We start from the raw sequence: 25,075 nt of genomic DNA, 5'->3' as shown, positions 1-25,075 counted from the left end.
GAGCAGGGATAGTCCATTATTTTTTGTAAGGTCCAAATTTCTTGGTCAAGGTATAGTCAAGGTCCAGACTCCAGAGAAACATTTTTCACACCACAATAGCAATAATGATAGTAAGTAAATAAAAAGAGTTTGTAGTCAATTCAAAAGCGTCTGGTGGTCCATATTTGGCCCGCAGTCCACCTGTTGTCCATTCCTGCTCTAGAGATTACAGCTATCAGGACTCTTCCTGGTTTTAATCTTGAGGACTGCCTGTAATTCTGACAAGTGCATAGATACCCCATACCTTTAATTGATGACAATTGTTGACCATGCTATGATGTATGTAAGTAGTGAAACTGGTCATATGTTCACAATGTACTAAGGGATGCTTCCTCACAATGCTGAAGCTGTACATGTGTTACCTTTACTAATTCTGTACTAAATGTACTAACAGCTGCTTCTTCCAGAAATTCATTGGCATTTTACATCAGGATCAGAAAGCTTAGTGGTCCTTCACCTGTGATTCTTTAACCAAATGGGATTTCTGCTTCCTTCCTGGAACTACATCATGTTTTAATATTTTCTACCTCAAAACATCAAGCTACTGTCTTGGCAAATATATTATTACCGACAGTTAAAATTTAATTTTGTTTTAGTGTGAAAAATGGCCTTTCCAGTAGTTTAAAATACTGTACTGAACTACTCTCCATGATGTTAGAGACTCCGGTTTGTTCTCACATTCTTGAACTAATAGGAGTTGAGAGCTGTGTGGAGGGTGGCATGCTCTATCTCTGAGGGAAAAGTGATTTCCTTTAGTGATTTCTCTTGCTGATTCAGGAGAGTGTTTGATAGAGTCTGGATGGAACTACGTCACTCCTCTTTTGAAAAGTTGATGATTGTTATAGGATACGTTGTGTGGAAGATAAAAGGTAAAGCAGGTAGCATTTGGAAGAGATCCTTGGGGCACCAAGAGTGATTCAGAAACTCCCATCCCTCCACTAGAAAGAAAGAAAGGAGTTACTCTCAGTAGATTTCCAGTTTAGGGCAGAATAATAGTTTAAAATATTCTCTTTACAGGGAGATTGGAGGACGGCTTCTCACAGTAGAAACTAGACTTCCAAATGATCTGCATGAGTTTGAGGGAGATTTCTCATTGGAAGGACTACGCCTCTGGAAGACTGCATTTTCAGCCATGACACAAAGTCCTAGACCAGGTTCACCGCCACGTAATTGTCATTCCATTGCTGGCAAAGGAGAAATTAATAGCCATAAAACTAGCAAAGATAAAAAAATAGTCATCATGCCGTGTAAATGCGCACCGAGTCGCCAACAGGTTCAGATGTGGCTTCATGCCAAAGAAGAGTATGAGCATATCAAGAAGTTGCCTAATGATCAGCCTGTTGACACTGAGAAAGCAGCAGAGAATTTCAGGTCCATAGCATTGCCTATAGATCAGCCTACTGAAGTGGTAAAAGCAGCTAAGAATTTCAGTTTACCTAGCCTGCAAGACAGCATACCTATTGTGCCTACAAAAGATGCTCCTGTTTCACAGGCAGATCCTACACCAACACAGACCAAGGAAACTTGTGATAAATATATTAATACTGTACAGATTTCTACAAATACCATAGAACCCAGTAAAACTCCACCTGAAAGCAGGACATTGCTGCTTGCTCCTTCAGCAATAGAACTTGATAAAGAAGAAGAGGATGATGATTATTACGTCAATTATAGTTCACCAGATTCACCAGTGCTTCCTCCTTGGCAACAAGCAGCATCCCCAGATTCCAAACCATCTAGTTTAGAAGATGCAGACTGGCAGAGTCAGAACATAATTTCATCTCCTGTGGAAGAATATTGCACAGCACACAGTGAGAATGTACAGAAACATGTCAAAGATGAAGGTCGGGCATCCTTCAGCACATCTCCACTTCTGGTCAGAGAAGATGCTAGAAATTCCGAATCAGTTTGCCTACATAGCACACCCATTGTACAGAGAAAATGTCAAGAAAGAATAGCTGAAGCACTTGATTTTACTCCTTTATCAACAGGTAAATTTATTAATTAAGCCAGGTACAACAAGAAGAGGTACAAAAACATTTCCTGCAAATAATAGGAAAAGAGATTAATATACTTTGAAATAATTGAAAAATAACCATCTCTCTACAGGAAGGGCAAGTTAAACATGTTTTTATTTTTGAAAGGGATATATTTCACAAGCGTTTATCCAGTGAAAGTAATTATTCAATTATGAATTAAGATTTGAGTGTCAGAACACCTTAAAAACTGTGGTACTGTGGCTAGAATATGAATTCTAAAGTGATGGTTAAAACATGAACAACATAATTGAAATTAAATGTAGAGTATTTTTGAGTCATTAAGTCTTTTTTGCTTAAGTCGCTGGTATGTTTCAAACACATACTTACTTTGAAATTAGAATATAAATATTAAATATCTTAAATTTTAAGACTGTCCATGATAACCATGTGTTTTTGTCTTATTATACAGTGCCATATAGTCTGTAAAACACACTAGCCTATCAAAGCTGTTCTTTGGACTGGAGGTGATCAATTTGTGCACATTATATTAGATAGAAGAATTTTCTGTTTCCTGGTAGGTAGTTCAGTTTTCTGAGAATGTTTGGGGGAAACTAAATGACATTTGCATTTGTTCTATGTTTTTACAGAACCAAAGATGCAGAAATTGAATCATAGAAGAGGAAGTAACTCTGACACTCTTCGAAGAGTACTTTTAACAACACAAGTGAAGGTAAATAAGAATTGGAAACAAAGATTCATGTTTATTAAATTACATTTAAGTGCGCTTTCAAGTTCAGAAGCAAAAATAGTCCATGTGTCAAGATGAACAAGTACCTTTATCTCACTTGTACTTGTATTTTGACCTTTTCAATTTTTAGAATTTGTAGAGTCTGTGATAAATTGTCTATTTTTCATGGGCTTTTGCTTTGTTTTTGCTGTTGTGATCTGGGAAATTATGGTTATCTGTGTGTGTGCATGTGTAATAAACATACACACTAGACAGAGTAATCATGGTAACTAAATAGGAATTATAAGGATACAAATACAAAAGTAATAATGAGAGCAAAGTGATAAACATGTTGTTTGATCACATCAAATCCTAAAATGTCTCTCTTTCTATATATTATGATTTTTTTGTAAAAAATTGATCATTACAAACTTTCATTTGTTGTTTCAATGTTAAAATTTTAGTGTCAATATACAATAGTGAGAATAAGTGCACGTATATATAAACAAACACACAACCAAGAGATGGAATTATACAGTATGTAAATAGGTGCTTCTAGATGAATCTATTATACAGGTTTGATCAATGCAAAAGTGACCACTTCATTGCTCAGTTTATAAGTACCACATGTTGACCAAAATCCCCTTTATAATGTACTTTTTCGTGGCTTTGAAACCTTCTGAAAGTTGAAATTGAAGAGGCACTCGCCCCTTTTTTAAAATTCTGTTACACTATGAGATTTCATTAAAATTAGACCAACAAGAGAAGTTGATACAACAGTTGGTTTGGTTTCCTATTGGAAACAGACACAAGAAGGTAGGATAAGGTCTTGTCTACATGGTGAGTTAGTGCGTGGCAAGATGTTGCACTGTAGATTCACATCCTGGCTTGTTACACACTAAGGGTACGTCTCCACAAAATAAAAATAATAACTGTCAGCGAGTCTCAGAGCTCAGGTCAACTGGCTGGGTGTGCACTACGAGGCTAAAAATAGCCATGTAGACATTTGGGCTCAGTCTGGAACCCTGGTACTGAGACCCTGCTGGGGTCTTATTACCTGGGCTCCAGCCCAAGCCCAAACATCTACAGTTATCTTTATCCCTGTGGTACAAGCCCAAGTCAGTTGACTCAGGCTCTGAGACTTGCTGCTCTGGGGTTTGGTTTTGTTTTGTTTTTTTGCTGTGTAGACGTACCCTAACTCGTCGTGTAGACAAGGGCTAAGTGAAAGTTTCCTTATAATTGTTGTAGAGGAGCTTTTAACTTTAGGTTGCTAAATAGGAAAACAATAACCTGAAGAATGAAACATAAATATATTAATTTATAGATTTTCATCTTTTTGCTGCATATATTTCTTTCAATAGAATCAGTTTGCTGCTCTCAATGCCCCAAAGAAAGAAACTTCTCAGATTGAAGGACCATCTTTAAACAACTCTTACGGTTTTAAAGTCAGTGTGCAAAACCTGCAGGAAGCAAAGGCTTTACATGAGGTAACTTGCTGCAACACCAAAGATTCATAACTTTATTCATGCTTTATAATTTTATTTAAGGAAGGAGGAGTTTGAAGGGAGAAATATTGTTGAATTCTATCCTTGTTAATCAGGGTTTGGTATTTCTAATTTTTAATAAAGCTTCTATAGTAACTTCTGTCTGAGGCTCTCAAAGTTCTTTCCTTTTAACAGTATTGAATAAAGTCTCACAACACCTTTTTTGGCAAAGTAAGTATTATTCCCATTTCCCTATAGAGGAAACTAAACTATAGATGTTTAAAGGGCTTCTATTAACTTGAAATCTAACGAGTTAAAAGTAGTTTTAGATACTGCATAACCCCCTAAACCATCACTAATTTGGGTATTTTTAATGTTTTTTAAACTGTTTTTCCTCTTATCTATTGCTTTATGAAAGACTAACAGAAAATATACAAAGTGCTGTCAAATGTACAAAGTAAACAAACTCAAAAGAGAGTAAAGGCAATAGTTTAATCTATCAGTCACAGTAATCTTAGGTGTTACTTGTGACAACAGGAAAAAAAATTCAGACTTTTTTTTTTGAACTGTCTCCCTTTTATGGCTAGTCCAAGATTACAAAGGATGGCAATTGCAGAACCAGGAATACAATAACCATAGCCTGACTCTCTCAATCCTTTCTGTTAACCACTAGGCCACACTCCTCTGTTGAATTTTTATTTTTGATATTGCCCTTACTGAGAAGGAAAGGGTAAAGATTCCTATTCAGCATAACATGTAAGTACATACATACAGAGGTGTCAGAAGCTTACTTTGAATGGGGGCAGGAGGTGGAGACATAGGAGTGGGGTGTATGCTGTGCATGGGGAGACTTGTATGGACAGGGTGGAGAGGAACAGCTCAAGACTCAGGGTGGTGCAGGGTTCTAGTTGTTCACGTGTCTCTCACCAGCTGCTGTGGGTAGCTGCTCTCAGCCCTGACCCAATCACCTCAGTTCCTACCTGCTTCCCAGCCTGATCCCAGGCCCTGTAGCAGTCACTCTAGCCCTTCCACGTCCTGCTCTTGCTTCTGCCCCCTGTGCATGTGTGCAGTTTACAGGGAACATTGCTTCCCAGAATGTATAGGAGTGTGACATGTGGGTCCAAAAACTTGGATCAGCTTACACAATATTTCTACTGCAGGGGTGCTGCCTGCCCCTAACCCCCATCCCCGGTTCCATCACCCCTTCATACAGTAACTCCTCACTTAATGTTGTAGTTATGTTCCTGAAAAATGCGACTTTAAGCGAAACGATGTTAAGCGAATCCAATTTCCCCATAAGAATTAATGTAAATGGGGGGGGGTTAGGTTCCAGGGAAAAATTTTTTACCAGACAAAAAACTATATATTATATAGATATACACACAGTATACGTTTTAAACAAACAATTTAATACTGTTCACAGCTATGATGATTGTGAAGCTTGGTTGAGGTGGTGAAGTTAGAGGGTGGAAGAAGGAGGGATATTTCCCAGGGAATGCCTTGCTACTAAATGATGAACTAGCACTTGGCTGAGCCCTCAAGGGTTAACACATTGTTGTTAATGTAGCCTCTCACACAAGTCTCTCTCTGTCCGTGTCCCCTCCCTGCTCTATAGGGAGAAGGGGTAAGTGGGGAGCAGGGGGGAGGGGGACACCCTGACATTAGCCCCCTTTCTTCCCCTCCCCTGCACAGCAAGCAGGAGTCTCTGGGAGCAGCTCCAAGACAGAGGGCAGGAACAGCACATGGCAGTGGGGGGAGGGACAGCTGAACTGCCGATTGATAGTCTGCTGGGCGGCTGCAGCACAGGGAACTTAGGGGAGCTGATGGGGGGCTGCCGGTCCACCGTGGTTACAAGCCCCCACCAGCTAGCTGCAACAGGCTGCTCTTCCTGCAAGCAGTGGACAAAGCCAGCGGCTGCCAAACAATGTTAGAAGGGAGCATTGCACAACTTTAAACGAGCATGTTCCCTAATTGATCAGCAACCTAACAAAGTTAACCAGGACGACTTTAAGTGAGGAGTTACTGTACTTTAAGCAAATGAGTAGTCCTCATGAAGTTAAAGTGCTTAAGTGTTACTGTGAATTTGGGCCAAAATGCTTTTGAATGATCACTTAGGCTGAAATGTAATCACTCCTTCAGTGTGTCCTTCAGAGTAGCCGCCTCATTCACCCTCCAACTTTTCGGTGGGGGTTCTACTGGGCTCTGTCTTTGGTCCCCTTCTCTTCTCCCTTGCCACAGTATCTCATAGTAATCTCTTATCTAAACACAACTTCAACTACTGGCTGTATGCTGATGGCTCACAGATCTACCTCTCTACTCCAGATCTGTCTCCTGTCCAAACTAAAAACTCGGTCTGTCTCTCATTTCCTCATGGATGTGCAGCCATCAGTTCAAGATCAACATGGGTAAAACAAAGGCTCTTTATTTTCCCTGCCAAGTCCTCCCACTAGCTCTTTTCTTGATTTCTGTGGACCACACCACCATCCTGCTTGTCACTCAGGCCTGTAACCTGGGCATAATCTTCAATGTAGACCTCTCTCTAGGTCCTTACATCCTGGCTATGTCTAAATCTTGTCAGTTCTTTCTGCATAATATCTCCAAGTTATAACCTTTCCTATCTATCCACAAAGTAAAACTCTCATCCAGGCTCTTGTCTTGCATCTTGATTACTGCAACATCCAACTATCTGGCCTTGACAAATGCAGACTTGCTCTGCTCATATCCATTCAGAATTCTGATGCAAAGATCATTTTCCTAGCTTGTCACTTTGACCATATCATCCCTCTCTTTGCATTCCTTCATTGCTCCCCCCATTGCATCAGACATAAGCTGCTTGTATTCACTTTCATGGGCCTTCATAGTCATCGCCACCCTCCCTAGCATCCTATTTGCTCTTGAGCTGTCAACACTTGCCTCTGATTAACCCATTGATGCCAGCTTCCATCACCCACTTATTAAATTTTCAAACAAACACCTTTGTGCTTTCTCTCCTGCTGCCCCTCACACTTAGGAGGCATTCCCCTGTAAACATCTACAAAACTACCTTATCTACCTTCAAATCCCTCTTCAGAACTCCCCTTTACCATGATTCTTGCAAAAAACGTGTTACGTTAGGCCACTGGTGTGCAGAGGGGCTGCAGGGCACGCACTTGCTTGGGGCAGGGGTCTGGCAGGGGGCTTAGGGTGCTGGATGGGGAGGGCGCTCACCTCTGGCGGTTCCCCGTCCCTGCTGTTCCTGACGGAGGCGCGGCCAGGCAGCTCTGCAAGCAGGCACTCTGCGTCCGTCTGCAGGCGTCGACCCCTGCAGCTCCCATTGGCCTCAGTTCCCAGCCAATGGGCTGGGAGCCGTGGAGTCAGCCCTGGCCGCGCCTCCGCCAGCAACAGCAGGGACGGGGAGCCACTTGCGAGGAGCCCTCAGAGGTGAGCATGAGCCCCATCCGGCACCCCGAACCCCTCCCACGCCCAACCCCCTGCCACAAGCCCCCTCCCGGACCCAAACTCCCTCCCAGAGCACGCCCCGCAGCCCCTCCCATGCCCCAACCCCCTACTGGCCCCACACTAACTGCACTATAAACCGGACTTTCAATGCAGATCAGAAATGCCGGTTTATAGAGCTTGCCGGTTGGTGAAGTGCCGGATAAAAGAACTTTTACTGTATAACTTCTCTGATGATTCTTAGCTACTAGAAATCTGCCAAAAACTCTGATAAATTCTGTGGAAACTTTTGGAAAATGTTCAGTCCTGTCACCAAGATCTTCACCAATAGAGTTTCTAAACTCCCTATAATCTTCTGTGTTTTGTTCTCTTTAACTCCTATGTTGAGCTCTAAAGAAGAACAAAAAATCAAATATTCAGTTATTTGCACCTTCAGATCATGCAGTCTTATTTTGATGGGAATATCTCTTGAAACTTATCAAACAATACATAAAATACATTTGGTGGATGCTAAATTACTCTAATTATCTATTTAGGCTAAACTTGACATTTAAATTGTTATTACTCAGAAAGCCAGAACTGTTTTATTTCAAATTTAGGATCATAACCAGAAGGGCAAGATACTTAATACTGCACAAAAAGTATTATCAAAAAACTCTCAAATCCATTTTGATTCAGTAAATTGTTTAACTTTCTTACTGAAAAAGCCCAGTACTTCCACGTTGTTGACTGATGATGCAAGAAGTAGGACTCAGGAAGTAGCAGGAACCCTGAGCAGTATAGTGCACTCTCCCGATTACTGGTAGAACCACAGTCAGTTTCAGCTTAATTTTAGCTTTCACTTTTACAAATTAAGTTTTTGGTTTTGAAGAAAATATTCCAAATGTACTGTTTTCCTGAATCTGTTGATACAGCTACAGTATCAGTCTATCTGCTTAGACCAGATTTATGTATAGTGCCATGCCTGTAACCATTATGTGTAAGTACTAAGAAGTATTACCTGATACATTAATTTCAAAGGCATTGAGAAAAGAGAGGAAGAACTGTGTTTGGAGTTTTCCCTCTTCCCACCACCTCCAACCCTTTGCCTACTCCCTTGTCCCTCTTGTGTCCAATACTCTGCTGCTTCCTTGTCCTGATCTTCGCCTACCTGCTAGAGTCACTTCAACTCAAGTCCTCTGATTCTTCCATACCCAGTTTTTTATCCCCTTAATCTGCAAACAAGCAAACTGACTTTTGTACTTGAAATGACCTTCCGTTATAAAACAAAGGAGTACTACCTGTGTCTTCTCATATTCTTCCCCAGTGGGCACTCCTTGTTCAACGAGGAGGGGGAATCTTTGAGTCTTTTGGATGCTAACTATTGTGCATTCTAGAAAAAACAGGATTTTTTTTTCTTCCTTAAAGCTTCTAAGCTTTGTTTTCTTTTTTTAAAGCTAGATTTCCAACTATATGGGATAAGCAAGGAATTTATTAACAAATACCCACATTCCTTTTTTCAAAATGAAAATGTCATTTTGCAGAGAAAATGGAAAATACAAAAAATACATGGAATAACCCTAAATTCATGTTATAGTGTAGAATTACCAAGTTTTTGTATGTCCATTGACCAACTAAATGGAAGGATGGTCTTGTGGCCCCGAGTATTTTGTTTAAGACTCTGTCACTTAATCTCTCTATGCCTGTTTCCCCAGCTGAGGTGGAACTTTGTTGCACACAAATGTTGAGGCTAAATTCAATAAGATTTGTAAAGCAGTTTGAGATTCTCTGATGGAAAATGATATGGAAGTGAAAAGTGTTATAATTTAATATTATGGATTATGTAACTTTCATGTTCTTGGTATTGCTATTTGAAATGTTTAATCAAGACTTAAAAGACCATGAGAACAGTACCCATTAGAAAACAAACATTCAATATGTAATAATTATTCCAAGTTAGTTTACTTAAAAATACAGTTGTCTACTGGTAACCTTGCACAAAACAATTAATGTTTTTTAAAAAACAGATTCTAAAAATCTAGGCTTAGTCAGCTGTTTTTTTACCTCTGATGTGTAAGTAGTTTTATATAAATGTATTGGACCCTTGCTTATAGTGATTTCATTTGTATGAATAATCTGCTTCTTTCAAAACTGTGTGAAATTTAATTGTTTGAAGAGAGCCACAAAATATAAACTTGTACTTGGGTTTTGTTTTTTTTTAATGTAGGTCCAAAACCTTACACTCATCAGTATGGAGTTACATGCTCGAACCAGACGAGACTTGGAGCCAGACCCTGAGTTTGATCCTATCTGTGCTTTATTCTTCTGCATCTCATCTGACACAGCACTGCCAAATACTGATAAAAGAGAAATCACTGGTGCTATAGTGATTGATAAAGACAGAACAATCTCAAGCCAAGGTTCCTATTTTTTTTTTCTTAGAGTACTTTACCAAAATCTGTATCTTGTAAAAATGAAGCATTAGCAAGCAATGATCAAATATGGTTCTATAGTATTGTTTTAACACATTTAATTTCCTCTTGTGAGTATTGGATGAAAGACCATATTAAGCATAGGTAGAGTTTTCCTGCTTATATCTTCCTATGAACCATCGCCTGGGTTGTAAACCACAGATATGATACATGTATGCAGTAGACCTGTGTTTGTGTACTTGTGAGCAAGCTCCTGCAGTGTTCTAGAGGTGTAAAGAGGAAAATTTGCCTTAGTCTCCTGCTGAAATTGCTGGCTAGCTACAAATAGAAAATGTTAAATCAAGACAGTATGTTTAATATTTTACTTAAGGGTTATATTTGTGGTTTTATCTGATCCTTTTAGGATCTGAACAGGGGCCCTTATTGTATTGTACCTTTTTGGCTTTGTTTAGACCAGTGATACTCAACCTGTGGCTCTAGAGCCGGATGTGGCTCTTCATGGCCCTACAGGCGGCTCTCGCAATGTAGGCATCTGATCGGCGCTCCACTCTATCAGGCAGCGCGGGGAGCACTGAGCAAATGGACCAGCAGTGTGGGAGTCGCTGAAGTTCTCCCTCCCAAAGGGGGAAAGAAAAGGAGCTGCTGGGATCCCCCCACAGGTAAGAGTAGAGATCACCTCCCACCCAGCAGCCGGGGGGCAGAATGGGGAGAGACCGCCACTCCTTCTTCCCAGCAGCCAGGAGGGGATGAAGAGAGAGAGTGCTGCTGGGAGAGGGGATGATGTGTCGTGTCATGGTGTGTCAATATATGATGATGACGTGACACTGCATCATCATCAGACATTGAGGAAACATCATGACACAAAGATCACAATGTCGGTACTTGATTTTAAGGTGCTCTGCAACTCCATTTAATGGTGAAGTGGCTCTCCAGCTGTTAAAGGTTGAGTACCACTGGTTTAGACTATTTAAAAAAGTCCTGTTTCTTTTAGGATGTATTCTGGGGAATTAAAAAAAAAAAAGTGGCATTATAGCTGTATATTAAACCACAAAATACTGTCTAACAATAAAGGCGTAGCCTAAAACCTACCAATAAAAAGGAATTTTAGTCTTAAGGCAACAGTTCCATCCTTCACCTGCTTCTTTGTTAAGATATTGCAGGAATTTTATGGGTTTAGGTGAAGTCCCTAATATTACTTTTAATGTAACTTATTCTGGTATTTGTTTCTTTGTTAGTATTTTTAATTAACTCCATTATTGTACTGAGTGAGAGTTGTCATGAGAGGCTGTTATGGCTCCTTAGGAACTGCTCTGAACTATTATGAAGAAAACTCTCTGTGCATAAGACTAGAAGTATATTGAAAAATCAGACACACGGATCTGCAGAATTTATTTAGTGATTTAAAAAAAGGTTAGTTCATGTAAATGTTGTGATGATCTTTCTTCCTTTTATTGGAAAGTGCTCTCACTGTTTTCTTAGTGAAGAGCTTGTCGAACTCCTTGAGGAGTGACTTGAGACTGAGCTGCACATCATTTTACATTATTGCATTTTAAGTGACAGCCTGTATTTTTAATTAATTCTGAAAATGCACAGAATTATTTTTTTGAGCTAATGTGGTCTAATGTATTCATCTTTTATCGAGCTTCTTTTAAAACTCCAGTTCATTGGTTTAATCAGAGATGTTATGATCTGTTATGTAAGGGAATTTTGAAGACACATTGTTGATCTGCTTCATTCCACTTCCTCTCTAATTGGTTATTTTTTATTTCCTAGAGTCAGTGGGAGGTTTTTGGTGTTTTAAAAAGTGTACTATGTTGTATAGGGCTTTTCATATTCAAAGCACTTTGCAAAGAACCAGTCTAAACAAGTGTAATGTAGTTAATTAAAATAGATATTTTGCATAAAGAATATAAAACATAAGATGCAGTACAGTTCTTTAACATTTTTCTTCAAATATACACCTCTACCTCAATATAACGCTGTCCTCGGGAGCCAAAAAATCTTACCGCGTTATAGGTGAAACCACGTTATATTGAACTTGCTTTGATCCACCGGAGTGCGCAGCCCCGTCCCCCCGGAGCACTGCTTTACTGCATTATATCCGAATTCGTGTTATATCGGGTTGCGTTATATCGGGGTAGAGGTGTAGTTCTTAGCCTGACTGTTGTGGATGTAAAATGCTAACATTTTTCCTTGGGTCAAATTTGCTTATCTATGGGAATTTCTAGAAAATTCTCTCTTCTTCATGGAACAATTTGCAAAGTGGAAAAAATGGAAAACTTATGCCTAAAACCCACCTTTGAGAACAAAAATAATCCAGAGAAGGATTAATTGTATTAGTAATTTTTAATCAATATTAAGACAGATATGAATGTACTTTGTAGAGACAGAAATGATTTTCTCTGTTCAAAGAATTTGAGTTGTATGTTTTATTTTAAAGAATAAGAGAGACTGGAGTTGTGGAGTTTGTCCTAATAATTAATGATTATTTCACTTGTTTTCTAGGTAGCAGAGACCAGGCCCCTTTGCTCACAAGATCTGGAATTACAGCACTAGAAGTCACTTATGCTGCTGATGAGAAAGCTCTTTTCCAGGAAGTAGTGAATATTGTAAAAAGGTAGCATATCTGTGTGTTCTGCTTTTATTTTTCAGGCATGGTACAGCAGATTTAGTTCTTTCAGCCCCTGCCAGTCTCTCAAATATTGATTGTTATTGTTTTTCCCCAAAGGCTTATTTCTAGAATGGACAAGCATGGTGGTCTCTTGAATAAAAACATCTGTTTTTCCTTTCCTCTTATACCAGGCATATAATAAGAGCCTTTTAGTCAGCTGAGTTAAAGCCCCCAACCTAAACACTCCTATCAGTAAGTAATCCTGTAAATTTATAACCTTTCCTCTTAATCCCAGAGTCCAGTATACACATTTCAGTCTTGAACTCTCAAAATATTCAATATTTCGGTGATGAGAACTATAGAAAACCCCAAGATAGGAAGACGTTTTTGCAGGTTCTTTGTGGCAAAATACTTTCCACACAGAAATTTATATGGGTAGATGAGCATAACCTGTAGATAAAAACTAGTTTCCTTACCCATAAATTTGTCTTCTCTGAATGGGAATCCCTTGCTCTATTAGGCTTGGAAAACTGCAGGGTTTTTCTCTTCCAAGTTTTGAACGCCTGCTTTACAGCACCCTCTGGTGGTGTAACCTTGGAACTGCAGGCACATCTCTCCGCAAGGCCCTACTGCCAAAGCTGCGAAAGTCATAGTCACAAGGAAAAATAAGCAGACTAAACCCTGAATCATCTGGCTGGAGTACATTCTGAAGACAAAATGTGTACTAGGCAGAGTACATTTGCAATTCTCTCTCTCTCCAACCAGAAAACCTCTGAGGAGAATGACATTGACCAACCCCATGAAGCCAGAATACAAAAAGAGTTGCTGAAAGCAACCAACATAGGGTGGGTCCTGACAGAGCAGCGGATACCTGTTCAGAGAAGACAAAATTACAGGTAAGGAAACTAATTTTATCTATATCTTTCTTGGAAATCTGGTGCTCCATCTGCCTTGGGAAACCACTGGAAGTAGCAAGCAGTTTAAAAAAAAAAAAGTCCCCCAAGAATTGGGAGGAAATTTAAAAAGAAATCAAATGCCAGCATGCAAACAACATGTCAAAGATATCACAGCAGTTAGAAGTTTTGATTTATTGATGAAGATCACCAATGGAAGACTCAACATTTGTACGTCTGAAGGCATCACTGGATGAAGAAAGGATACTGATTTTGTAGTGCTTTGTGAAGGAATGTGCCAACAACCAGATAGCTTGCCTGGCAAATCTCTTCATAAGAGGCTCTGTCTCTTTGCCCACAGTGTGCTAGTACATCTGTTGGAGTCAGCATTTATACTCAGAAATTGCTTTAGGTAACTTGTATTCCTTGAAGATTACAGACTTAATCCATATATATATATATACAGAGAGAGAGAGAGAGAGGACTATGATGTCTTACACTATCCTTCTTAGTCCCACCTTTCCCCTGTATACTACCAGTAGGGCATCAAACTTCCTGTAGGTGTAGTTCTGTGCAAATAGAATTTTACCATTTAGAAACATCCTTTGTATGTATCTGTTTTCTCTTTCAGCATCTGTAGACTTTGGGCAGAAAGAGTATAAGAATATTGATAAGATTAAATGGAAGTCTGTGGGATTTTTGTATGCAAAATCAGTGGTTAGCCTCAATTACTACTTTCAGTGGGGGGAGTAAAGGTGCTTGAGAGGGAATATTCTTGCTGACGTGATCACTGAAAGGAAGATGAACTAAGATTAGCAGACAGAAGTTTCTCTTGGGGCTCAAAAGGAGCTTTAGTGAGAACACTTAGTACTGGGAAAATTTTCAAAAAGTCTTTTGTTGCCAGTGTTAGAGGGTTTTTCTGCTTAGTGCACCACAAATCCCAGATTCTCCTGTTGACCTGGTAAGACCAACTGATGAAGGATTTCATGGAGTTGAGGAGGAAATCAACCAGATCATATTATAGGAAACGTTACTGTTCAGAATCCAGGGAACAACTCTCAGAGATTCAAGATCTGGGTGAGATAGAAGACTTTCATGAATTAATTTCTAAGAAGCTGATAAAATCCCTGGCTGGCATACTGACCTTTGCATTAGTCTGGGGAACTATAGCAGCTTTGGAAACAAAATGGAATAATCAGTATGACTGCACGTTTCTTCTTGTCGATCTTTCTGACTGTCTTTGTAGAAGAGCATAACTCTGGAGACCTGACAATGGGAATGACAAGCACATCTGTTCGGTAGGCTTGTGGGTTGCCACTGCCAGGAACAAAATTTATTAACTTCCTGGTGCATTGGACAGCAAACAAATCTACTTGTGGGAAGAACCATCTCCAAGCAATCAAGGACTTAATAGTACAGTTCCCAGGTCCATCCCACAGCAGCAGAGCCAACTGGCTTATTTCTTAGTCTTACTCCAGATGTATGTGACATTGAGGGAGACATCCAGATGTGCAGTAGAAGTCTTCCAGACCTCTGTTTAGGATTTTGCTTCTTGTTCTGCCTTGGTGATTGAGAATGAGCCACAGTGCTTTCATCACTTTCCACATGGTTGGTTATGAACTCTGGAAGAACATATCAAAGAAAGCTGACTGATGCATTCCCCATCATTTGCAGATCCATGGCATTGGTGCGAGGCTAGGACTCCTGTGGGGGGACTGGACCATTTGCTTTCTGTTGTATGCAAACCCATATGAGTTTCCTGTCTGAACAATCTGTTGTTTATCATACAGATTGCTGTTGGATCTGCCAATGGTTTGCCCTTAACAAATGACCTGGGGGTCTCTAGCAGGAGAGGGAGCTCAGCATCTATTGGTTGGGACTGACAGCAGATCTGTTTCATGAATTTTGATAGTTCCATTATGAAGGAGTGGAGGTGGAACATCACCCAGAAAACTAGCTGGAAGCATTAGTATGTTGAAACCTATAGAGTGAAGAACAATAAATGAGTGAGGTCCTAACTTTTTTCCTGAATTTTTTTTTTCTTCAGGCAACACCACTAGTCCAATGTCAGTTTTGAAAAGTGGTCCGCAGAATTAAGAGCTCTTGTGATGTAATTAGAGCACTCGTTTCAGATTCATCTCCAGTATTGCTCCAGAAAATTCAGCAACTGTGAAGCCTCATACAATTGCATCTATGCCAATAGTTCATCCACAGTGGTAGATCTGAATACCCTCATCTCAGATTGACCACCAAGATAACCATCCGTTTGGTAAATGCCTGTGGAGCAGATGAAAGGCTGAAAGGCAATTGGTTGTCCCTGATGGTAAAGCATTGACATTTTTCAACGATGGGGCATATTGACATGTGAAGATAAGCCTTCTTGAGGCCCATGGTGCATAAGACATCCTGGGTGTTTCTCCTGAATCATAAAGCACAAGTGTTTCTATGCTGAAAACGTCAAGATATTTTGAATACCCCCAAAGAAGTTGGAATAGAAACCAAAGCCTCTTCCGTTAGAACTGGGAGATTATGCTAAAGGAGCGAGTTTTTGAGATACTATCTAGAATATCTTTTGGTTTCAACAAGGTCTTGTGGCAAAGGAAATGATAGAAAAATTAGTGGTGCTCGAAAGTTATTGAGGAGATCTTTTCTCATAATATTGAGAGCCCATCTGTCTGAAATGAAACCAGCCCATGTTGCAAAGAATTTCTTGAACGTTCCGTCAAGGGGAAGGCAAACATGAGTTGGCATGGCTTCGTTGTCTTGGAGAGGATCCTCTCTGGCATAACGCCCTCTTATTAGTTCTTGGCCTTGATGGGACACAGTGGATGAAATCACTGACAGCTCTGGTATTACTGAAAGCTGTAGCAAAAAGAGCTGAAGCACATTCTAGGATCTAGATGAGGATTGGCTAGGCATAATTTTATCAAAATTTGATAGATTTTTTCAGAATTTTTTCTAAAACTTGAGAAGTTTCACCTCAAAGGGTGCTCCTAAAAATGGTGTGTCCGTATGTTTGAGCTGCAGCTGCCTGTTTCTTCATGTTAAGGGTGTTACAGAAGAGTTGATTTTGGCAAAATGTTTTTATTTTTACTGCAGATTCCAGCTGTCCTGAGAGACTGCTGGAGCGTGAGCTGTCTGAGGAGAGTAGGAGCACTCAGAACTAGGGGTATCTGCATGGCTTAACTCTTTGTGGAGACTGGTAAAGGGAGGCACTTGGGAGGAGAGGGAACCAGCAAATCCTCCTCATTCTAGAAGGTTATCGAGATATTGAATAACATGAGGTATGAGATTCAGGAGGTACAGGAAACTATCTCTGAGCAGACACAGCCTGGGAGGGTGAACTCTCAGAGAAACTGAAGAGTAAATTTCAGTGGGAGTGAGTCACAGTTCCTAAGGCCCTCCTTGAGGTGCTAGGAGCAGTCTTAGGGTGGGAGGGAACTCACACGGAGCCCAGAATTCCCTCTTTGACCTGTCCTGTGTTGGCTTCAGTGATGTGGAGATGATGCTCAGGCAAAAAATGAGGATTTGGGCATAAAATGTGCCAAGAAGCCAGATACCAGCTATAAAGCAGCCCCTCCCCAACTTTGCGCAACCAGTGAAGACAATCTACCAGCACAGAGAGGCGAGTGCAGGAACTCTAGGTTCTTCGGAGTTGCTGTTGGGACAGCTCAACTTCTGCTGATACGGAGTCTGGGGATCTGCTGTTAAGCTAAAGGAATCCCTGTCCCACTCAGATAGACCATCTTCCTATCAAATGGAGGCTAGTCTGCAGGGAGAGGGAGAAAACTGGAAAAGTGTACCTGAAAAGAACTAAGAGAACTTCTTGTCTAAGGACCCAAAAGTAGAAGATTTGGAAGAGCTGTGCCTGCAATTCAATAGGCAAACCACTAGAGGATGCTCTAAAACAGGCTTCTAGAGAAGATAAGGGAAGGCTAAAATTGCAAGCCATTTTGCCTCAATGACTTGAAAAAGATGGAAAAACGTAACAGTTTTCCAGGCCTGATGGAGCAGTGGATTCCCATGAAAGAGAAATTAAATGTTATGGGCCTCTTTCTTTCACATTTAAGGCAAATGCTGCCCCTCTGGTGCAGGTATAGAGGTCCCTAAATACAATGGAAAAGGTGCTGTTCTGCTGCATAGAGGGGGAGAAGCAGGATTTGGGGAGTTTACACAGGAATGCATACTCCTCTGCATGACACAGAGCTAAGGAAATCAGGAATAGAAGGAGCATGGACAGAGTCAGTGGATTCACTGCTGCATGGTCCACCAGCCATCTGCCCCCCTTCTCCCTCTCCCAGAGTGAGAAAGCAGGGAGTGGCTTCTGAGAGAAGATATGAAATATAATATACCAGGATATAAGAGAACACAGTCTCCTTGAAGATTGTATGGGAAAGTCACTTTTTAAAATTGTAGCAGGTTTTGCCATATAATTGCCAACAATAATTCTTAGCACTTAAGTCTTGTCCATAGTGCTTTTACATGTAAAGGGCTGCATAAACATTGAATTAACCAAATTTTCATATTAGACACATAATATTTTATTTTGTTTCTCATAAGTGCCCTAGAACCATTTCAGGAGGTCAAGAAGATTTAACATCAAGTTGCAAGGGGAAAAATCCCCTGCATCTGCCTTAAAATAAACTTCACTGAAATAATTTTTCCTGGGTCAGTAGCATCTTCCTCTAAGAGTCCCTTCTTACTTTCCAGTACCAGCTCTATGAGTTTTGTTGCCCAAGGAAAACTGGAAAAAGCTCTCCAGAGTTTTCAGTTATGCAGTTACTGTTCGCTAAATATTTTGCAGCCCTAGACAACTCCCTCTTCTGTCTGTATTGTAGGTCTGGCCTGCACTCTTTCCTTCATTTGCCTCTATATTAGCTGGAGGAAAATGAGCAGTCAGGAAAAACTTACATTAAGAAAAGAAGAAACAATTCACTGAAATAAAAATAAATGTTTACTACAGAATGGAAAGAAAGAGGAGATGACATAGCAGCAAAACTAGTACAGAGTTACTCTTTCTGTCTAGAGAGGAAAATGATCATATTTCTTCTCTCTACAGCCAGGATGATTGGATTGTTACAAATATTGCATGTTTAAATCCTGCCAGTACAAATGCTACTTTCCATCTCTGCAGAAAGATTGGCAATGGCATGCAAGATAGTTTTGATGCCCATCTTTTTATTTTGCCAATGGTATCAGCCAGAAGATACTCTGTACTGGCCTACCTCAGACCATGTAGCCTGCATGCCTACCATCTCACTCACTTTTTTCCCAGTCAACAGCTTTCAGTTACTAGAACTCATTAGTTTCTAGCTGGTACAAAAACTGGCCCAAATAGTGTGTCTCTTAATAAGATTGCTTGACAAGTGAAGAAGACAGCGTGGGCTTTTTGAGAACGGAAACTACAAGACAAAATCCCACATAAACCAATTAAGGGGTAGCATGAAAAAGAAATGTAAAACTGAGCAATTAAAGCATGAGCTATGGATGACCCTTTTTCTCAGTTATTTTCTTTGTAAATGCGATGAAAGAAATTTTCTTCAGCATCATAGCCAACATTTTTATCTCTGATAGTAATCAAAGGAATTGCTTGACTGTTTTCCCAAAGAATAGTAGGTAGGGCTGCCTTTGTTGAAGAAAGGAATTTTCTGTTCCCAGGGAATGTTTAAGGTGCAATGAATATGAGGTTGTCAGAGTAATGACATGTATTGAGCCAGACTCCTAATATATCTGTTCTGACTGAAAAACTGGTTAATCTCTCAACATAATCTTCCAGCCAGGAAACTATGGTATTGACTGTACACACAATCTCATGAAAGATAAACAGAAGCTAAACTCTTAAATATTGTCAGAGGAAGTAAAGAAGAGTATATCAGAATTCCACAAACTACCAGCTCTGTTAGTGATGTAGAAAATCTTTCTACCACTTAATCTGTGTAGGCAAAAAAAGGATTTGATTTGAGAGAGAACAGATCCATTGTCATTCCGTCACTTTTTACACTAGAAGTATTGCTGAAGAAGGGAAGACAGAATCTTCATTTACCACTATTGGTGAGGAAATTAGTCTTATGTTTCATACTGAAGAGTGCCCCTTCTGCAGCTCAGTGCCTTCTAATGGGGGTATCTGTTCCATACTGACTCAAAGAGAAGGGCCACCTCCTTGAGTCATAAACATTACTTAATGCAACACGTAGACATTTCCTGGAAATTCTTTCATTCAAGTAAGGGCTTGCCTGTGGAGCCTGCCTTTATCATAACAAGGTGATTTGGGTGAAAGCTATTGCCCTTCCGCATTTGACAATGTGACACCGGTTTTCAAGTATGAAAATAAATTTAACAAATTACCCTCTGTCCGTTCAAGAAAACCTACTAGACTGAGTAACCAATTCTCACATTGGGAAATCCCACTGCTAAAATAGGTGCCAGAATTAATGTGAAAGTTGGTCACTCTGTAAGGTTAAATTTATCATTATTTAAGAACATCAAAGAAATCTCTTTTTCCCCCACTTAGGTGGAAAATATTTACAATTTTGGAACCTTGATGGTTACATTCTCTAAAGCAACAAATGACACTAATTCTTTTAGCATGTTATTCTGTCACTATAAGGAGCTCTAAGCTAGCATCATCCATTTGCTCAGGAGAAGTTCCAAGTAGATATATTTTCTTACCACTCATTGCAAGCCAGTCATCACAAGTCGAAAAGAGATCAGAATTCAATCATCTTGATCCACATTTCCTAAGTCCAGAAGCAAAGAACCTTCTGCTATCAAAGACAAGTGGCAAACTGTAACTGCTATGTTACACAAAAAAATTTAGTTTTTGTCCCAAAGTGCTAAAGATCTTAGCTTACCTCTTAGAACATCTCTGAACTGTTAGGAAAATTTAAAATAAAAATAATAACTTAAAATAAATTGTCTCAAAATCAAATCAATGCCACTACTGTACAGAAGGAGGTAAGGAGGATCACAAGTTTTACAAAACTAGTATGTATAGAATATTTCAGGTAGAACTTGTATCCATTTGTGTAAGAGCCCAACTAAAGTGATAGATGCAAAGCTAATAGGTTCAGACTAATCATTTCAAAGGGATTTGCAATAATTTTCTGAAGTATCCCACTGTTATTCACAATTGAAGTAAAAATGAGTCATGGCTCATGGTTCATATGAAACAAAATATTGTTATTCAAAAAGAATTGAGGGAGCTTAAAAAAAAAAAAGTCCCAGTGGTTCTCTGTGCAAACAGAGGCAGTAGATGCACACACCTGGGGAATTAACTTGCTTCTGTAGTTTTTTTGGATGCCTGTTTCCATATTTCAGTTTTGACAACTCACAGAAATTTCTCCGAATTGGCAGTTAGTATCAAGCCTTCCAATGTAAAGTTTTACCATTAGAAATGATCTCTGATTAATTATTATAAAATACAAGACAATAATAGTGAAACATTGGTAACTGCAAAGCGTACAAGCACTTTTAATAGAAAAATCCAATATGTTTTCTCCTATAGAACTAGAGGTTTTGCGGGAGAAGATATAGGTAGTAGTGGTAGGAGAATTAGCTTCGCTTTGCAGATGGGGAAACAGGTACAGAATAGTTAAGAGACTTGCCCAAGATTATATAAGAAGTCTGTAGCAGAGCCTGGAATAGAACTCTGATCTCCTGAGAATCTAGTTTTGTGTTTTTAGCTGCAAAACTACCCTTCTCTCCTCTACTCTAAGAAGAGTACCAAAATTCCAGACAGATTCAGGATTAATTTCCTCTCAAGGAAGCAATATAGAAGTATTTTGCCATACTAATCTGTTTATACTCTGTCAGACTGCTCGCAACAAGTTTGTTGAAGTTACTGGACCACAATTTAATTGTTATGTCTTGTCCCACTAGTCAAATTTCATGTACGGTCAACATAATATTGCTTTCCAAAAAACTGGTGAGATCCCTATTTTGTTTCTTTTTTTAAAAAAAACAAAGGTTAGCAATTACTTTGTCAATAATATTGTTTATAATAAAATATATTTTATTTATTAAATCTCCAAGATTTGTGTGTGTGGTCAATGAAGGACCAAACCAAGCTTTCATTGAAATGGTTGGTGGGTTTGTTGTTGACTTCAGCACGAGCAGGATCAAGCCCACACTGTCCCACAAAAAAATGTATTGATATTATGAAGCTTATTTTCTTTTTTCCCATTTTTTAGATATGACCCAGATATTATGTTAGGATATGAAGTCCAAATGCATTCCTGGGGTTACCTCTTACAGAGGGCTGCTGCGCTAAGTGTTGATTTATGCCAGATGATCTCTCGTGTACCAGGTGGGTTATATTATAGACACTAATACAGCCCCTCCTGATATCATTAGGTAAAAGGTAATATGCTTTTAATGTATTTTTTGTTTGGTGGATATCTGCTATTATGCAGATACATAGGTGCAACCACAAAAGTTAAAAAAATTAGGAAGTACGGGTTTTCTTCAGTGATGGTTTATTTTATTTTATTTTTTATGTTGAATGGGTTTTGGCCCCAAAGTTGGGGGAAGATTAGGAAAAGATCTTAGGCCTGGTCTACACTATGACTTTAATTCGGATTTAGCAGCGTTAAATCGAATTAACCCTGCACCCGTCCACATAGCGGAGCCATTTATTTCGAAATAAAGGGCTCTTAAAATCGATTTCTGTACTCCACCCCAACGAGCGGAATAGCGCCAAAATCGATTTTGTCAATTCGAATTAGGGTTAGTGTGGCCGCAATTCGATGGTATTGGCCTCCGGGAGCTGTCCCAGAGTGCACCATTGTGACCGCTCTGGACAGCAATCTGAACTCGCATGCACTGGCCAGGTAGACAGGAAAAGCCCCAGGAAAATTTGAATTTCATTTCCTGTTTGCCCAGCGTGGAGAGCACAGGTGACCACAGATACCTCAGCTCATCAGCACAGGTAACCATGCAGGCTGATAATCGAAAAAGAGCACCAGCATGGACCGCACAGGAGGTACTGGATCTGATCGCTATATGGGGAGAGGATTCAGTGCTAGCAGAACTTCGTTCGAAAAGACGAAATGCCAAAACTTTTGAAAAAATCTCCAAGGGCATGATGGAGAGAGGCCACAATAGGGACTCAGATCAGTGCCGCGTGAAAGTCAAGGAGCTCAGACAAGCCTATCAAAAAACAAAGGAGGCAAACGGTCGCTCCGGATCAGAGCCGCGGACATGCCGCTTCTACGCCGAGCTGCATGCAATTCTAGGGGGGCCGCCACCACTACCCCACCTGTGACCGTGGATTCCGGGTCGGGGATAGTCTCATCAGCTACACCTGAGGATTCTGCGGATGGGGAAGAGGAGGAGGAGGAGGAGGATGAGCTTGCAGAGAGCACCCAGCACTCCGTTCTCCCCAACAGCCAGGATCTTTTTCTCAGCCTGACTGAAGTACCCTCCCAAGCCAGTAGCCAAGACCATGACCCCATGGAAGGGACCTCAGGTGAGTTTACCTTTTAAAATATAAAACATGGTTTAAAAGCAAGCGTTTTTTAATGATTAATTTGCCCTGAGGACTTGGGATGCATTCGCGGCCAGTACAGCTACTGGAAAAGTCTGTTAACGTGTCTGGGGATGGAGCGGAAATCCTCCAGGGACATCTCCATGAAGCTCTCCTGGAGGTACTCCAAAAGCCTTGCCACAAGGTTTCTGGGCAGTGCAGCCTTATTCCGTCCTCCATGGTAGGACACTTGACCACGCCATGCTTGCAGCAAGTAATCTGGTATCATTGCCTGACAAAGCCTGGCAGCGTATGGTCCCGGTGTTTGCTGGCATTCAAGCAACATCCGTTCTTTATCTCGCTGTGTAATCCTCAGGAGAGTGATATCGCTCATGGTAACCTGGTTGAAATACGGGAACTTAATTAAGGGGACAGAGGTGGCCGTTCCTACTGGGCTGTTTGCCTGTGGCTGAAAAGAAATCCTTCCCTGCAGTTAGCCAAGCACGGGGGGGGAATTGGCCCTGAGCTTTTCGCGTTTGGCTAGCAGGGATCTTCCCTGTTACCAGCCACGCGGTCGGGGGAGGGGTACATTGATCATCCCAGGGAATTCATGGCGGGAGGGGGGGGAGGCGGGGGGGTTAGTTTGGTTTCTGCAGGGATCTTCCCTGATACCTGCCATGCGGTGGGGGGAGGGATAAAGCGATCATCCCAGAGAATTGGATGGTGGGGGGGTTAGTTTGTTTTCTGCTGCTGAAGGTTAACAGGAAAACCGCAGCAGTCAACAGGCTTTGCTTGGTATGTGGGAAAGGAGGGTGCAGAAGCCGAAAGACAATGGCTTACCATGGCTGCCTGCAAGCTGAATTCTGTTGCCCGGACCTGCGTCTGTGATCTGTAACACCAAAACCACAGGCACTCAATATTAAGATGGAAAATGCGACCTTGTACTGAAATCACATGTGCTATGTAATGTGAATAGTGTTTTTCACCATGAAAGAGTATAAGCATTGTTCTGTAAAATGTATCAGTTTAAAAACTTCTCTCCTTTCTTTCAACCCTCCCTCCAGCAGCTGCAAATTTTTCAAGCCTCCCTCCTCCGTCCCGAAGGCTATCTCAGATAAGGCGGCGTAGAAAGAGGACGCGAGACGACATGTTCACAAAAATAATGGAATCCACCCGCAATGAAAGAGCTCATTTGAATGAGTGGAAGGACACTGTATCTAAATTTAGGAAAGATGCCAGTGAACGTGAGGTCTTGAGGGACGCTCGAGATGAGAGGTGGCAGGCTGCAACGCTGGGGCTACTGCGTGAGCAAACGGACATGCTCCGGCGTCTGGTGGAGCTTCAGGAACGGCAGCAGGATGACAGAGTGCCGCTGCAGCCGCTGTATAACCTCCCTCCCCATGTTCCATATCCCCCTCACCCAGACATGTAAGAACGCGGGGGGGGAGGCTCCGTGCACCCTCCCACTCCACCCCAGTGGACAGCCCAACCAAAAGGCTGTCATTATATTGAATTTGTTAAGTGGCCTTTTACTTCCCTCCTATCCTCCTCCCAAACCTCACCCAGATTACCTTCTTGGTTCTCTCCCTATGTTTATAATCACTTAATAAAGAATACATGATTTTTAAACGATAGTGACTTTATTTCCTTTGAAAGAAAGCTGGGGTAAGGGGGAGGGTGGGTTGCTTACAGAGAATGAATGAGTCAATAAAGGGGGCTGGTTTTCATGAAGGGAGAAACAAACAGAAATTTCACACTGTAGCCTGGCCAGTCATGAAACTGGTTTTCAAAGCTTCTCTGATGCACAGCGCTTCCTGGTGTGTTCTTCTAATCGCCCTGGTGTCTGGCTGCGCGTAATCAGCAGCCAGGCGATTTGCCTCAGCCTCCCACACTGCCATAAAGGTCTCCCCCTTACTTTCACAGAGCTTGTGTAGCACACAGCAAGCAGAAATAACAATGGGGAGATTTCTTTGGCTGAGGTCAGAGCGAGTTAGTAGCGATCGCCAGCGACCTTTTAAACGGCCAAATGCACA

The 25,075-nt window shown here is 40.8% G+C and overlaps 1 protein-coding gene across 1 annotated transcript in view; it reads left to right on the top strand.

Annotated features, from left to right (window-relative positions):
* The window catches only part of REV3L (REV3 like, DNA directed polymerase zeta catalytic subunit), a 263,253-nt gene that overhangs the window by 170,645 nt on the left and 67,533 nt on the right, over positions 1-25,075 (top strand). The window contains exons 14-19 of the mRNA XM_065401417.1: positions 1,057-2,030; positions 2,666-2,748; positions 4,107-4,232; positions 9,871-10,063; positions 12,581-12,692; positions 21,769-21,884. Coding sequence (XP_065257489.1) covers positions 1,057-2,030; positions 2,666-2,748; positions 4,107-4,232; positions 9,871-10,063; positions 12,581-12,692; positions 21,769-21,884 — 1,604 coding nt within the window. The remainder of the gene's footprint in view (positions 1-1,056; positions 2,031-2,665; positions 2,749-4,106; positions 4,233-9,870; positions 10,064-12,580; positions 12,693-21,768; positions 21,885-25,075) is intronic.

Source organism: Emys orbicularis, chromosome 3 (genome assembly GCF_028017835.1).
Source record: "Emys orbicularis isolate rEmyOrb1 chromosome 3, rEmyOrb1.hap1, whole genome shotgun sequence".
NCBI lineage: Eukaryota > Metazoa > Chordata > Testudines > Emydidae > Emys > Emys orbicularis.
Note: the sequence above shows the minus strand (reverse complement) of the source record. Positions and strands in the feature narration are given on the sequence as shown.